This window comes from Pseudoliparis swirei, chromosome 18, assembly GCF_029220125.1.
Source record: "Pseudoliparis swirei isolate HS2019 ecotype Mariana Trench chromosome 18, NWPU_hadal_v1, whole genome shotgun sequence".
Taxonomy (NCBI): Eukaryota; Metazoa; Chordata; class Actinopteri; order Perciformes; family Liparidae; genus Pseudoliparis; species Pseudoliparis swirei.
In genome coordinates this window covers 7,703,372-7,719,003 of record NC_079405.1, presented here as the reverse complement: position 1 = coordinate 7,719,003, position 15,632 = coordinate 7,703,372, and the positions used below count along the sequence as shown (strand labels likewise).

Below are 15,632 nucleotides of genomic sequence, written 5' to 3'. Positions count from 1 at the left end.
TTGACCTCTTCACCACTACCAACAACAACCAACAACAACAACATCAACATTTCGAGAAAGATGGCGAACAGAGAGCAAGGCGAAGCGACATCCCTCTACTATTCTTGCATGATGTTAATAGGAGTACAGCGAATGCAAATGGCGCTATTGGCGTTGTTTGTTTGTTTTCTGCCGGCCAGGCTCCCGGCAGTGACAATTTATCGTCTCTTTCGACTTCCGGGTCACGACATGGGAGGGAGGGGGGAGGAGGGCGGCAGGATCTCAAGCATGCGCAAAGACGCAAAGTCCAGTTCCTAATCCAATTCACCGTTACATGCCGCGATAGTCGAATTATCAACCGGATCGGATCGAGTTATCCAGGGGTGTTAATCGGATCGTAGTCGGACCGCACATCGTCGAACAAAGGTGTTTACATGAAACGGATCATTCGATTTCAGTCCGACTAAGACAGTTATTCGAATGCATGTAAACACGGTCACTGTGGCACAATTGAAAGTGTGCATGCTCTCTTCTCTCCTTCCTTTTCTTGCTCCCCACCTCTCTTCTCCAATTCCCTCCTCGCCTGTTTCTTCCTTTCCTTTTGTTTCCTCTTCCTCCTCCTTCCAGGAGAGAAGAGGAGAGAAGACAACAGGATCCTCCTCCTTCCTTTCCTGTTGTCTTCTCTCCTCTTTCTTTCCTCCTAGATTCCTCAACTCCACCTATCCTCTGCCTTCCTTTCCTGTTGTCTTCTCTCTGTCTTTCCTCCTAGATTCCTTCTCTCTCTCCTACGTTCTTACACAATCTGTCAGATTTCCTTTTTCATTTGGAAAATTATCTCCAACATTTATGGTGCACAATTTATTATGCTACCAATATTTAAAAGTAATTTTCTGATGTTGCCGTCGTGAAAAAAGTTGGTTTGGATATATGCTGCTCCGATAAGGAATTAATCAACATTTGACCACACATTTATACGGGCAGCAGATTGAGGTCCTGCTGGCGACCATAAATAGATCCTGTAACAAGTGATTAAATGATGACGCTGGTTTTGCAGCCTCAGCAGGTTGGAGGCTGTCCCAGAGCCTGAGGGCCTGGACTCTTCCTTTCCTCTTTCCTGCAACTCTTGTCGAATGTATGTAGTTTCCCCACAATCCTCCCCCGGCTCCTCTTCCCCTTTTTCTCTCTCTTCCCCTTTTTCTCGCTCTTTCCCTTTTTCCCTCTCTTTCCCCTGCAGCGAGCCGAGGATGTGAAGCCGCTTTCACCTTTTGTCTTCTCCGAACTCCTAATGTCTCGTAGAAGGTGCTACCTCTGCTAGCCTCAGCAATTCAGGAGATGTCAATTATGAGGGTTGAAACCAGGCTGGAGGGGGTGTGAAGAAGATGAAGGGAAGAGGAGGAAAGAAATAACATATTAATACAGTATGCACAAAATAATACAGTATGACATTTATAATTTTTTCCTAAACAACAAAAAGAAACCATAACCATAACCACAACATTAGGCTAACCTTATATATACTGGAAGCATATTTTATTTGGCATAAACACAATCTTCCCTACATCGTGGTTTCCATGCACACATATTGTATAAAGCCAGAAAATTGTTGAATAGGAATTCTTTTGGGATTCAACAGTTTAACCTCAATGCAATATTGGAAATTACAAAGCTATCATTTTTATTTTCTATTTTTGGAGACATCATGTCGTAACCCCTTAATGCAGAAGCATTGGTGAAGCTTCACATTTACTATTATCTTATTTGCCATAACATAAATCTAACAATCCCCTCACTTCATATCACAGACACATGCCTCTTTAGTACTTTAAGAGAACAATAATCACTCCCACAACTGAAAGAGGTTGCAGACCATCACGCTTGAACTGTTTTTTTAATCAATATAATGATGTTTTAACATATAATAAGTGGTGTTGTTTTTCTGATGAAGACAGCATCAAAATGAAACCAACGTGGCATTATATTGCAATGCGATAACGCGGTGTTTGGTTTTGGCTTCGGTGCGCGTCAGAGCTCAGCGGATCGTGTGAATGAAGTGGTGGTGATGGAGGTGGAGAGAGAGCGAGGTCCAGCCTGGTGAGAGCTAGTTGCAAGAGCTCGGGCAGCAGGAGGCAGTGAATCTGAAGTCGGTGCCCTGGCAGATGTGTTGGACGGTCTTGTTGTGCGTCTGCCACACCTGAGCCATCCTTTCGGCGGGTTCGCTACGCTTCCCGGGGGGCCGGTGGGCAGCTGTTCAATCCGAGTCCAGCGGTGCCGCGCCGGCCTACCTGTGGCTCTGCGGCAGTCAGTGTTGTCTTTTGCCCACGGTGGTCCGATCTCCGGGGAAATCATCCCTCCGCTGGCTCCCAGCCCATTAAACAGACACTCTGTTTATGTGTGTGTGTGTGTGTGTGTGTGTGTGTGTGTGTGTGTGTGTGTGTGTGTGTGTGTGTGTGTGTGCCTATCAGGGTGGACGCTGGTCGGCACTGCAATCCCCCGTCCGCAAATGAAACAGCAATTGAATGGAAATAGAAAAGAGGCACTTTCAATAAACGTCCGGCCTTTTTTCCTCCCAACAGTGTCATTGATTCCATGCATGCACAAGCGTCTCATCTGTTTCAGGCTATTTCTCAATAACAAGTCATTAAGAACATCCATTAGTTCACCCGGGGTTTTTTTTAATGTGTTTTTTTTTTCCTTTCGGATGCTGTTTACCAAACCCACAGAGGTGTTCTCTCATGTTCAGGTTCTTAGACTCGGTGTAAGCCCGCCCGTTATCTATTATCTGCGTCTGTACATCTTATGTAACACCCAGGATTTCTAGCACACACACACAAAGCCCTCCTTTTGTTAGATGAGGATTATAATTTATCACTCGGCTGCCGCAGACTCTCCTGCAGCGGGCCAACGTACAAGGTCTGCTTGATTATGGTTCTCCATTGTGTGGGAGAGCAGGCGGGGAGAATGACATTTAGCAGTCTGGAGAGGGTTATTGCCGTCTTTTGCTCATGCTTCTCCCCCGTGGAGTGTTGTGCGACATACACATTTGTGTTTGAATACTTGAATGGTTCTAAGCACCTTTTTAGAGCAGATTTTTAAATGCTTTTTTTTCAGATATGTATGAAAAACATTGGAGGACAGCACTGTAAAAGCTTTTCTGACAAACGGCCAAGATGTTATCTTGTTCGGATCCCTCAGTCTAACCTCAATGTGCTGATTTGAGTTTATCAAGCCATACCTTTTTTTTCTTTCTTTTCAACATTCCTGGAAGTTATTATCGTGGCCGCGGCTTATCTTCAAGACATCGTTTTTGCTCTGTTTTGATCCGTTTGAAGTGAATACTGTGAAATATTTTCCCGAATTAAAAGAGCTTGTAGTTATTCAGACCCTTTTGAATTTGAATCGCCCACCTTCAAAGGACATCAGAGCCATTCGTCTTCTTCGGGGGGTTATCATGTCTGCTGTTGTAAATGCTCACAGGTTTTCCTCTCATAACCTATACCTGTTATTACAAACTGACCTCTCACCCCTTTCTGCAGCAGCAGCAGTTTTGTGTCTAACAACAAAGTGCTGATGGCAGGTTTACTTTTCCTCTGCAACACCTGACCGCTGATGCACACTACACACCGAGTCCCAGGAGAACCCATCAATGGAAACTCAGTTCCTTTAATTACAGCTGTGCAAGAGAAAGTCATGAAAAAAAAAAATGGAGCAGTGAGCTTAGAAGTGATCCATGTTATCTGTATTTATTAAACTTTTTTTTTTTTAAATAGAAACCCTTTTTATTTCTTTCATAAAGAAAACTTTTAAGACGCTCGACAAGCAGATCGTGAAGAAGCCTCTGCGGGCACAATGACAGTGAGTCACGATCTGATTAGCATTAGCTTCGACAACAGTCAAACTGTGCGAATCATTATCGCATCGTGGAGGAGGTGACAGAGATGAAGGAGGTTGGCTCCCCCCCCCCCCAGCACCTGTGGAGGCCTTGATGTGGCTCTTTGATTAAAGCACCACGAGGCTGAAGGCTGAGAGATTCCCCGCTGCAAGGATCCGGTTGTATAAGAGGGCAAAGTTTTAGGTTAAATGTCGTCTCTACGAGGAGGAACTTGTGACAAATGCAAGAAATATGGAGTTGAATGGAACATTTAAAACTTATACAACACATACAGAAAAATAGCAACACAGAACAGTTAAGTTCATCATAACAAATATAAAAAACAAGACTATTATAGGCATCAAATGGTGATATTATGTTAAAAAAAGTCAAATGTGACAATGACAATAGGGTTAATGTACAATATAAGCATTCAAATTCAACATAAATATAGTGTGCGTCACTGTTTCTTGCGTAAGTCCGCAATTCTTGTGAACGGTTCCCTGTGGAGGTTCTGGCCATTAGCTGTGAAGGAATGTCTTTCTGAGTGGGTCCCCGTTTTATTTAATCCCGTGAGACTAACATGCACATCAGGAGACACCGAATGTAAAAGGAAATGTTCACATAAAGAATCCACAGGGCACCTTTAGTGCCACAGCACACGGGAGTTATACAGTTCCCACGACTCGTCATTAACAATGTCTGAAAATGTCTCGGGCAGATTTTATTTAAATACTAACACAAGGATTATATAAACACAATGAGTATATAAACTACAGTAATACATGTCAGGCAGCTTTATGAAAAGATGGAAAGTAGCTAAATACCTTTAAGTGCAAGCACTATATGTTGAGTACAGTTGCAGAGTATTTCACTTTTCTGCTGCTTTATACATATTGCACTACAACGATATTGGCATAAAAATATACTTTCAGTCCCAAAATTAAAAAAGTACTCATTATGCAGAATGACTCCTTCCTATTTCTGTATCTATTATCACTGATAGATAACTGTATATATTATCACTGATAGATTACTGTATATATTATCACTGATAGAATACTGTATATATTATCACCAATAGATTACTGTATATTTTATCACTGATAGATTACTGTATATATTATCACTAAAAGATGACTGTAAATATTATCACTGATAGATTAATGTATCTCTTACTTTAATGTCCCAGCTGGTAAATGTAGAGCCAATTGTAATTAATTTATAGTTTAATCTATAGTGATATATCTGATTTTATTTATTTATTTATTTATTGATAGTATTTTTTATTAATAATCTGAATTTGTAAAGCAACTTTTAACTACATTCATAACTATAAATGCATGTAATGAGTAAAAAGAACAATATTTCCCTCAGAAATCTTTGACTTCAGTAAAATATTGAATGAAGGACTTTTATGTGTCATTGTGGTGTTGACACTTTTACTGAAGTACAGTTATCGGAGTACTTGACGACACGTCACGTTGTGTTATCGTCATGTCACATATGAGGTGATACAATCTGATGAAGAACACATAACACATACGATATGAGATATTATGATCTTATCTGACTCATGACGGATATGAATCACCGTGTTTAGAAGCTTATTTGCATCTCAGCTAATTACAGTTCCGAGTGTGAGTTCTTGCTCTGCTGTTTATCGGAAGGAAATTAGAATTTAATTATATTTGCAAGACCTGTGTGGACTTGCTCTCTCTTTCTCCCTCTCTCTCTCTCTGCTTCTCTCTCCTTCTTTCGCTCTCTCTCTCTTCCCCTCTCTGCTGCGAAGAGAGCCTCTCTGAACACATCACATACTGTGTAGCATCACACACACTATTATTCATTTGATGTCAGCCACTTGTCAGGATGATTTGTTTAAAAGTCTGGATTATGCATTCATATCTTCTGTCTCCTCCCATTATGGGGTTGTTGCTTTTTCAAAATCATTTTATGACAACAAAATAAGCACTTTTGAAGAAATATATTAGCGACCATCACTGACAACCAATCGGTGTTTAATGTACTATTTGTATTATGTTATGATGCGTTTTGGAATTACAGCCCGACCAATACTGGACTTTGAGTTTGATGTTGACAGATATTTGAAATATTTATATTGATCTTTAAAAAGAAAAATGTGGTTAAAGAATTGCAACCAAAAATGGTGAAGAGGTTTCTAAATATTTTCAAGCATGTTTTGGCAACTCTGTAACAGTTTTGACTGATAGAATACATCCACAATATAATATAATGATGAAAAACACAAAATCGTTAACAGAGAATAGTTTACGTGATGTTATATACACAGCATAGTAAAAAGGGAGTGATTTTAGACCCAGCCATTTCTGATAGCACGATACTTCATCAAAAGCCCCACAGGGTAACTTTTAATAGAGTGTATACCATAATTAGTTTACATAAATGTTTGCAAAAACTTTGACAGATTTTCCTATGATGGTGGTTATCATTATCATCACTCACACACACACACACACACTATGACTTTCCTGTACTCATTTGCATTCGTTGGGTTATTAGATTGAGGGATAGCGCCCTAGAGTTTTATATCCAACACATTTTTCAGAATATTACTTCTACTGACGGGATTATGTTATATTTATGTGAAGACACAACGAAAGCTATTTGAACGCGTATAATTCAGTAGTTATGATCTAAACAAATAGTATTTGGTAGACGGAACAAAAACAATCTAACCAACAAATAGCACAGATTTGGTAAACTCTAAAGTATCTGTGGTCTAATAGAGCTTGTAATCCCCATGTTGCCGGTACTACACATGTGAGATGAATTGTTATCACGCAGCTTCAAATTGCTTCCCATCTGAGGAAGATGCACAGATTTTGTGACAAATTCTTGTGTAATAGAAATACCTTTACCGACATAAACTGCAGCTGTTCATCCTGTTTGTGTGTATTTAAGCGTAGAGATGCAGCAGAGAAGGTCAGTCCATGTTATCCGCGATGTAATGATGTGACGCTTAAGGTCTTCACTCTCACTTGGTAAAATGGGTCATGGCTGGATATCGCTATAATTACCCTTCATTGGCCTGGCTGTCCTTGTGCAGGAAATGAATATATTTGTTCTATTATGTACAGGGTCATCTGATGTGTCCTTCAGATTTAATACATGCCATTACGTTGGTGCAGGCCAAACACACACACACACACAACACATCCATACACAAACACATGGCTTCATACAAACACGCACACGCACACACACACACATCAAAAACATACCAAAAACCTTCAGAAAACTCTTATTAATCAATCTGACGTGCAACAAAATACATCTTCAGTCTCCACGTGTCAGTAATTGCTTTCAATGGAGCTGTGTAAGGACGTACTGTACAGAGCAGCTCTCTCTTCGTCCACTGAGCCACGCCAGGGACAGCACTGCAGCAAAAGCAACCGGGAGACATCCACTGCATTAAGGAGCCTGTAAAGAAATAAAATAATAATCCGTCCATCCATTGAACCGATTGGTCCCCTGGGTGCCTCCTGATCTCAAAGTGGTCTTTGTTTCCTGGACTCAAAGTCATTGAGCACTCCCAACAGCCATCCTGGAACTCAGCCCACAGCCCCTCCATCCCGGAGAGAGCAGTCAACAGGCTGTTTGGGAGCAACTCCCAGAAAGCAGCAAACCGCTGACCCGCAGTCCCCCCCCGTGTTGAACTCACATCTCAACACTGTCTTTAACTATGCCACGACCTCAACTCCTCCCCCTCTGAACCACGCTCCAGCCTCCCTGCCTCCACCCTTCTCCAGCCTGCCAACACCTCCACATCATCTCCTCAACCTCCCCCATCAAACTCGGCCTTCCCTCCCCCAAAATCTCTGGACTCTGAACGTCTTGGGTCCTGCTCACACCTGTCCTCCTGCACCTCTCCACTTGGCTGAAACAGGTCGCCCACCACCCCATGTCACACCTCCTGACCATCACCAACATGCTCCTGGTGCCACAACAGAGCCCGCACACTGCAGGCTTGAGATTCTGGAAGCTGTTTGTTCACTTCAGCCTCCCCTTCACGGAATCATCCCTCGCTGCTGCAGGATATTCCTCCAGCTGCATCGTGTCCAAGCTCTCCCAGCTGCGGTGCCCACTCTTCCTGGCCCGACAGAAGCAGCACGTCCCTCTGGGGAACGTCTCAGGCGAACCACCACCAGCACGGGCTCCCAAGGCTGTGTTCTCCCCCTGCTGTTCTCCTGTGACACTCAGCTGCTCACCTGTTTCCTCCAGTGTTGCCAAGCTCCTAAAGTTCGCGGACACCACCACCCCTTCTTGACGTCTCTGGCGCCTCGAGACCCGGCCTACACTCAGGAGTTCCTGGGGGTCTGGTGACCTGTGGCAGACAGGGTGGACGCTGCTCACCTGGTGAAGACAGTGGGAGATGAACAGCCTGGAGGAGGAATGCAGCCCCACCCTGGGAGATGGTTCATCCTGTGTGACTCCCCTGCCTGACTTCCCTCGTCCTGTCCCCATCTGGGCTCTCCCACTCCCAGGACCTCAACTGGGCATCTCATCACGCTCAATCTCAGAGCTGGATGAAGTAGAGCTCAATCTTGAGAGCCCAAGAGGAGGAAGAAGATGACACAGAGAATGATGACCCTCTCTACACGGCCATCGCTGGATTCCATCATCCATCCCTCCCTCACCGCCTGCAAAAACTCAGCCACAGCCTCTACAGGCAGAGCATCATCAATCATCCGGGTCGCATCGAGACATCTATCGCTGCACCGCCTGTTATCGGTTGCCTTCACACTTCCAGGTCACTGAAGCGGCCCCGGAGATTGTCGGCCAGAAAGATTGTGGCGCACCTCCCTCACCCTGTCCTCCCCTGGGAGGATCCCTCGAGAGGCGGGCACGCACCTCCCGCCATTTTCACCCCCGCCCGCCCTTTAGCTTTTCCGTGCGGTCGGGCGGACAGGACTGACCCGACTGTACCCCCAGGACTACCACCTCTTCTTCCACCTCCTCTCTCCTCCTTCTTCCCCTCCTTCCTTCCTCCTCCTCTCCTCCTCCCTCCTCCTCCCTCCTCCATGTGTTGATTGTTGTTTGTCATGTAACCCTGCACCAAAAACCAAAAAAAAACGCTTGTTTGTGAAAACATTCATTCTTTGGCAATAAACCTGTTTCTGATTCTGATTCTGATTCTGATTGTTCTGGAAAACTGCTAAAGGATTTACTGAAAGCATTTGGGGAAATCCTTAAATTGAAGAATGGCAACTAAAATGTGAAAGCTTTTAAATAGTTTAAAGTAAGGAGCAAACAGTACAGTTTTTAATGCATGTTAAGCTGCAACAGTAGCATAGACGATTAAAAGGAGTCCGGTAATATTGACAATTTAAAAATAAAGAATGTGAGTCTAATGACTCATGTGGAAACAGCAGCGCTCGGTGCACCTGTTCGACCCTTTTAGCGCTGACGTCATGAATATATCACGGTGAGGCCAAACAAAGGAAAAGGACTGCAGGCGAACACAAATCACATCAGAGTTGAGGTCAAAGGTCATCCAAAATGTCATCTTGCTGTTTTGTTCAGCGCAAGAATCGATATCGCATCCCACTGAGACGCTGTGATCCGAGGCTTTAGCGAGCTACAAGATTGGCAAGGCGCTTCAGAGTCGGAGAGAAAATATTGCAAAGAGACCAAACTGTTACAAAGGGGCTGAGAGTCGGACCACTGTTGGGCTCTTTTTCTCTGCCTCACTCCTCACCGCTAGGAGACGACCTCACCAGGAGGGAGAGCGGGCAGGAGAGACAGAAGCTAGCAAGCTAACTAGCCAGCTCTGGAGCTGGACAAGCTAGCTAAACTAACTAACCGGCCAGCCGTCCTCTAGAGGAACCCGTCTGCTCTTCCCAAGGCAACGCAGCCTGTCAGCGGCGTCGGGGCCGGCTAATATCGTCCCGTTGGTTCACGTTAACAACCAAGAACACTCGCAGTCCTGCAGAGTGAGTTAATGTAGCCTTCATTTTGAGAGAGACTCAAAGCCTGGATGAAAAGACGAGCCAACAAAACCTGCTGGCCAGGGTTTAACTAACGTGTACAGAGAATTATTTGCCTCCTTATACGTCCACAAGCATATGCCATGTTTACAAATTCAGTCTATCGCGATTACAAATTGGGTCTTTGAAAGCAATCTGTGAAGTCCTACACGGTGACGTAAATGTCTGTTTTGCTTTAACGGCAGTATGACCATCTGTCGTGTGTTTTCTCTGCATGTGATCTTCGATTTTTTTTTTAAAAAAGACATGGTAACTATAGCTAATGTCCACACTGTGATTCCCAGCATGCACGGCTGGTGTGTTGACTTTCATTGATTCTTACCGACGCCCAAAGTGAAGCAGGAGTCCTTCGGTGAGTCCTGCAAATCTGGTGCGTCTGGCTTTTTTGCAAAAAGGCAAGAGACACTTCGCTAAACATTCGTCTTCTGTAGTCTGACACTCCAAATTGTATCACACGTTACAAATTAATGGCTTCTGGGGTTTTAATCTTTAATCTAATCAAACGCATCAACATTAGATCAATAGCTGTGTCACTTCAGGCCAAGTCAAGTCTGGGAAATGTTCACTGCGTTGCAAATAAAGCTTATGAACTAACCTTATTTGGACTTTAATCAACACAAATTCTGCCCTCCAACAGGCCCCCCAGCTCGGCACTCTGATGGGCGTCTACCTGCCGTGCATCCAGAACATCTTCGGAGTGATCCTCTTCCTCAGGATGACCTGGTTGGTGGGAATTGGAGGCGTCGTCGGGACCTTCGCCATCGTCTTCATGTGCTGTACCACAGTGAGTGTTTCACCTGCTTTTATTCTAGCCCTCTATTGCGGCACATAAAAGTTCCTTTAACAAGTGACCTTAAACTGAAGAGCAGCCGATAGCGTACGGTTATCTAATGATAATATCGATTTGGCTCTCATGGGAAATGTTATATGTTATATATTAGGCCAATGCAGCCTTTTTATATGACTATTGTATTAATATGATAAAGTACTTTGATTTGTCAGATAGTCACTGAATTAGTCAAAAACATTGAGTTACTGTATACATAATTGTTTCCTCAGCTGTTTAACAGGAACATTTGCTATATCATTAAATGTGGTCAATATCGGGGCCATAATTCTCTTCTTTCCCTTCTAAAACACTATTGCACTAAGTTTTCAGTTCTAATTAGTTTCTTCAGCATCTTTAACGGTCAACAGACAACAGCAGGAAGGGATGGATTCTCTTTCAGGCGCTCTGAATAGTGTTTGTCTCATCAGTAGGTGAAGTCAATGTGGGCTCTGCAAAGCCTTTGTTAGATTAGTTATAATTTATATCCACTGTTACATTCACACTCCCACTGAAGATCTACATCTAGAAGATTTGTATTTTCTTTATTTGTTTAAAGAAAGGTCTGAGTACTTTCTTAAAACACCTGGGCATTGTAGTTTTCAGCAATTACTAATCAACAGGAGCAAATGGTGCATTTATTGGAGGCTACATCCAGCTGCTAGTGAGTATTTACAGTCACAGAATGGTGGATGTGGCATCGACTCGCTATAACCTTCAGAGCTCCTTTTCATGTGTAATGAAGGAACACGCCAATCAGAAAAAACATTTATGCTCAGGTATGTTTTTCTAATTGTTTTGGGGGGTTTTATGACAATATTGACCTTACCTGTTAGTGGGATCAATTTATAAATTTCATACAATCACAAACTCCCAGTTAAGAGTTTAAGAGTTATATTGCCTTTGGGAAAAAAATAACTATCTTTCCTTTGCTGAAGGGGAAGTATTGACCCGACTTCAAACCCAACAAATCCTTTTGAAGGCAGCATTTTATGGGAGGAAATTGTATCTTCCCATTTGGGAGAGTTTAATGTTGCTGTAACTGCAGTCACATGACAGTAGCTTTAGGCTATTTTAAATTGTGCTGCCATCAAGGTATGCAGAAAGAAGGAAGCTGCCCCCTCTCGCGTCCCTCCGCTTTGGAAAGACACTGCGCATTCGATCGCTTAAAAGCCTCTGATTGTCAGGGAACATGTGATGTGCCTCCTCGCTGAATGCCCGACATGTTATCGATTCAAGGAGAAAGGACTTGAAATGCCTTCCACCACATCCTAAATCGGCTATTTAATATCTACGTGTAACGAAACCTTTCTGATGGTTTAATCTGTGTGTCGTTCTGTTCGCAGCGTTGTGGCAGAACTGTATGTTGGCGTGTGTGTGTGTGTGTGTGTGTGTGTGTGTGTGTGTGTGTGTGTGTTTGTGCAGACCTAGATTCTCCTCCAGCACGCAGTGTATTTATAGAACAACCCCCTCAAATCCCAACCATAGCAAAGTTGCCTGCACAGACACACACACACACACACAGTATATATGCTTCCCAATCATGCTCCATGTGACAGCGTAGAGAAGGCACTATGTTTTACTTCTTTTACTGGTTTTATTTAATTGTTATACTCATTTGAAAACTGACCCGTTTTTTTCAGGGAAATATGTTCGTCATTACCATGGATATTAAAAACTAAAATGGCTGCAAAGGAATTGCAGTAATGGATTTTTGATTTATGATCTTTAAGACCGCGTTTCATTCGATGAATGTGAAAACACAAATCGCGTCCCAGTGTAATTGTTGATATACCTATTTTCTATAACAGAAAAAGATATTCCTGGGCTGATTTTTTAAAATTGTACAATGAATTGCTTCAAATTGTGCAATAAAACGAAAAGTAAATAAAATATAAACTCTATATTAACCCTCCTGTTACCTTAGGGTCAATTTGACCCCATTCAATGTTTAATGTCGGTGTTCTTTGGGGTCCATTTGACCCCAGGCTGTTTTTCACTGTGTCAAACATATAAGAAATATCAACTTTTTTACATATTTAAAGGGCTATTTAGGTAGTCAACAAACAAACATAAAGTACCTCACACTTAAACTTGGAAAACAATATTAATTTTAATAATTTTCTCGAGGTTTTAATTGCTGGGGTCAACTTGACCCCACGGGTAAAATATGTCAGAAAATATAAAGGTAACAGGAGGGTTAAACATTGAATGGGGTCAAATTGACCATAAGGTAACAGGAGGGTTAAACATTGAATGGGGTCACATTGACCCTAAGGTAACAGGAGGGTTAAGCAGGTTCATACAGGAAGTAGTGCAAACACAGAATGCAAAATGTCTCACGCTTGCACACACACAGACATTTTTCACCTGTCACATACTGAGATATTTAATACATTAAACATATATTTGGTTCCCGTCTTTCTTTCTTTTTTCCATTTCCATCCTTCACACACACACACGCACAAACACACACACTTTTCTTATCAGTCGCACCGAGCTCATTGCAGAACCCCGGGGGCGATAAGCCTGAGCGTGAACGGTGTGTGAGAAACCCCCACCGCTCTCCTCCTGAGCTCCTTACATAACACATCACCACCCAGCCCTCCAGGGGTTGCCAGCAACACACCGCGTGTGTGTGTGTGTGTGTGTGTGTGTGTGTGTGTTGTCTGTGTACATACATGTATGCAGCCACACCTTTTGTGAAATCCAAAGCACTTGAAGTGTGAAGAGATAACTGCACGCTGCAAAGCTCAACACAATGCAGCCCATGTTTTATTCACATGAACGCATGATGGGACTTCACTGACGGAGCACTTTTCATTTCATGCTCAATCACAGCGGCACGTATCTGCAACTGTCGAACACTTACGCCGTTATTTTTCCATCATGCGACATTTTGACAGACCACCGAGGAGCGTGCGCACATCATGGGAGTCGTTATTCTATGAGGGATGTAACATCGTATACCGTCAACTATGAAACTATACACACAATCATTTTAAAAGTCAGCGAATGACCGCAGCCGGCGTTCTCCAAGCTGGATATATTCGACCATATAAGCGCCACGCGTGTGTATTTTTAGCTCAGATAATGAATGCAGGCGTGTCACCGAGATAAAATGAGGTTTTAATATTCTAGATGGAAAGTCATCTGTTGTTTGGCCTTCCTCATTACTTCCAGGTCTCGGATCCAAATGCTGCGAGGGGAAGGGTGATCTGACCTCTGGCGTGACTCTTTTTAATGCTAAGGATGCTTTTCTTCCTTCACCCCTTTAATTTTTTCCTCTCGTCTCAATTTTTCCACCCCTATTTTTTCATTTTACCATCTCATTATTTCCTCTACTCCTGCCTCCTTTTTCACCTCCAATGTTAATGCTGTTTTGCCACCTCTCCCCTCGAGCTGCTGCATCTCGTCCTCTTGTGCTCGGGCTGAACAAACACCTCCGTCTCCTTCACCTGACACGTTTGCCTTCTGCAGGATACCATCCGCAGGGACTTCAAGTCGCGAACAGCAGCCTGGAAATAAACCTCGACTGTACCTTTTTGTATGCGAATTGATGAAGTTGTACTTGACGACACTTGTGCATGTGTATAATGAAGCGCGCTGATGAAGCACGCTCTCAGGGCAGCGTGCAAACTCCATTCCCGTGAAACCAATTTCCCCTCAAATCTGAGGTCGACTGAAGGCCAAGTCAAAGTTTGACTGCAGCTCTGGGAAGGAACAGACTTTAAGTGTCCTTTGCTGTCAGCGTCACGGGTATAGCAGCAGACTTTTCTTTAAAAAGTCGAAATGCATTCCTCCGGCTCAGACGTAATCGTGGCAGCTCAGCAATTATTCAAGTTTCACCAGCATTCTCAGTGCCTCGGAAAAGGAAATCGTCCTTTTTTCTGTCAGATATGTAACCTTGTACGAACGAGGCGGATGGAGAGGCGGCGTAATCCGACGTCGTCTGCGGGCACGCCTGCAGGCCAGAGGGCGTGTGGCGAGTTTAGAGGTGCAGGCGCTGACTCCGGGCTTCATAGATAAAATGTGTTTTTTTAGCAAACTAGACCAGTACAGTGTGTACTCTATCAGAGTTGTAGGTTACCTGCACTGCCTGAAAGTGGGGCATTAAAACAGACTCTGGGCCAGTGGGAAACAGGATGCTGCACTACTTCACTCCACTCCAGCAGAACACGGCTGCCTCCAGAGCAGTCGGCCAATCCGGTGCCGGTTCAGACATGAGGTCATCAGGTAGTTGGGCTCTTTACCCATCAATCATGTGATCAGGGGAAAGACAAAAAGAGGGAAAATGTTAGTGTTCAATTTGAGAAAGTTAATCTACATGTCAAGTTCTTTTTTTGACACACAACAGCAAATCAGAGTGTGACCTTCAGTCGGTGCACACGGTGCAGGGCAGTCCGACTGATGCCGGTCCGTGACAGCAGGTGATTTATATGGTTTGTTAATAACCCCGTCTGCAGTGACGCCCAGAGGAGTCGTGTGGCATAACAGTAGGGCACATCTAAAAAATAAAAAAAAAGCAAGGTGACGAAATAGGATTTCATAAAAAGAAAAGAAAAGTAAAACCTCATCTGCTTTCTGCGAGTCCAGAAAATGGCCGACGGTCAGTAATTAACGAGGATAAAAGTGAAATAACCGATCTCTCTCCCTGCCTGCAGATACTAAATGCTTGACAATGGAAAAAAATCAACCTCTGACCGTTTATGGAAGTAAACTATTAGTAGAACATGCTAATGTTTCCAGTTCACGTTGGAGGAAAGAAACACACTTTTTAATCCATTCTTATATTTTTTTTAAGGTACAAAATGTAAATAAATCACCCTCAACTCTAACAATGGCTGGTTAGGAATTTTAATTAATTTTGATTAAGTAGTAGGACATGCTAATGTTTCCAGTTCACGTTGGAGGAAAGAAACACACTTTT

At 43.3% G+C, this 15,632-nt stretch overlaps 1 protein-coding gene across 7 annotated transcripts in view; it reads left to right on the top strand.

Annotated features, from left to right (window-relative positions):
* Positions 1 to 15,632, top strand: part of slc12a5a (solute carrier family 12 member 5a) — a 176,084-nt gene that overhangs the window by 130,691 nt on the left and 29,761 nt on the right. For all 7 annotated transcript variants that reach the window (XM_056438382.1, XM_056438378.1, XM_056438383.1 and 4 more), the window contains exon 4: positions 10,514 to 10,660. In XM_056438382.1, the coding sequence (XP_056294357.1) occupies positions 10,514 to 10,660 (147 nt within the window). The remainder of the gene's footprint in view (positions 1 to 10,513; positions 10,661 to 15,632) is intronic.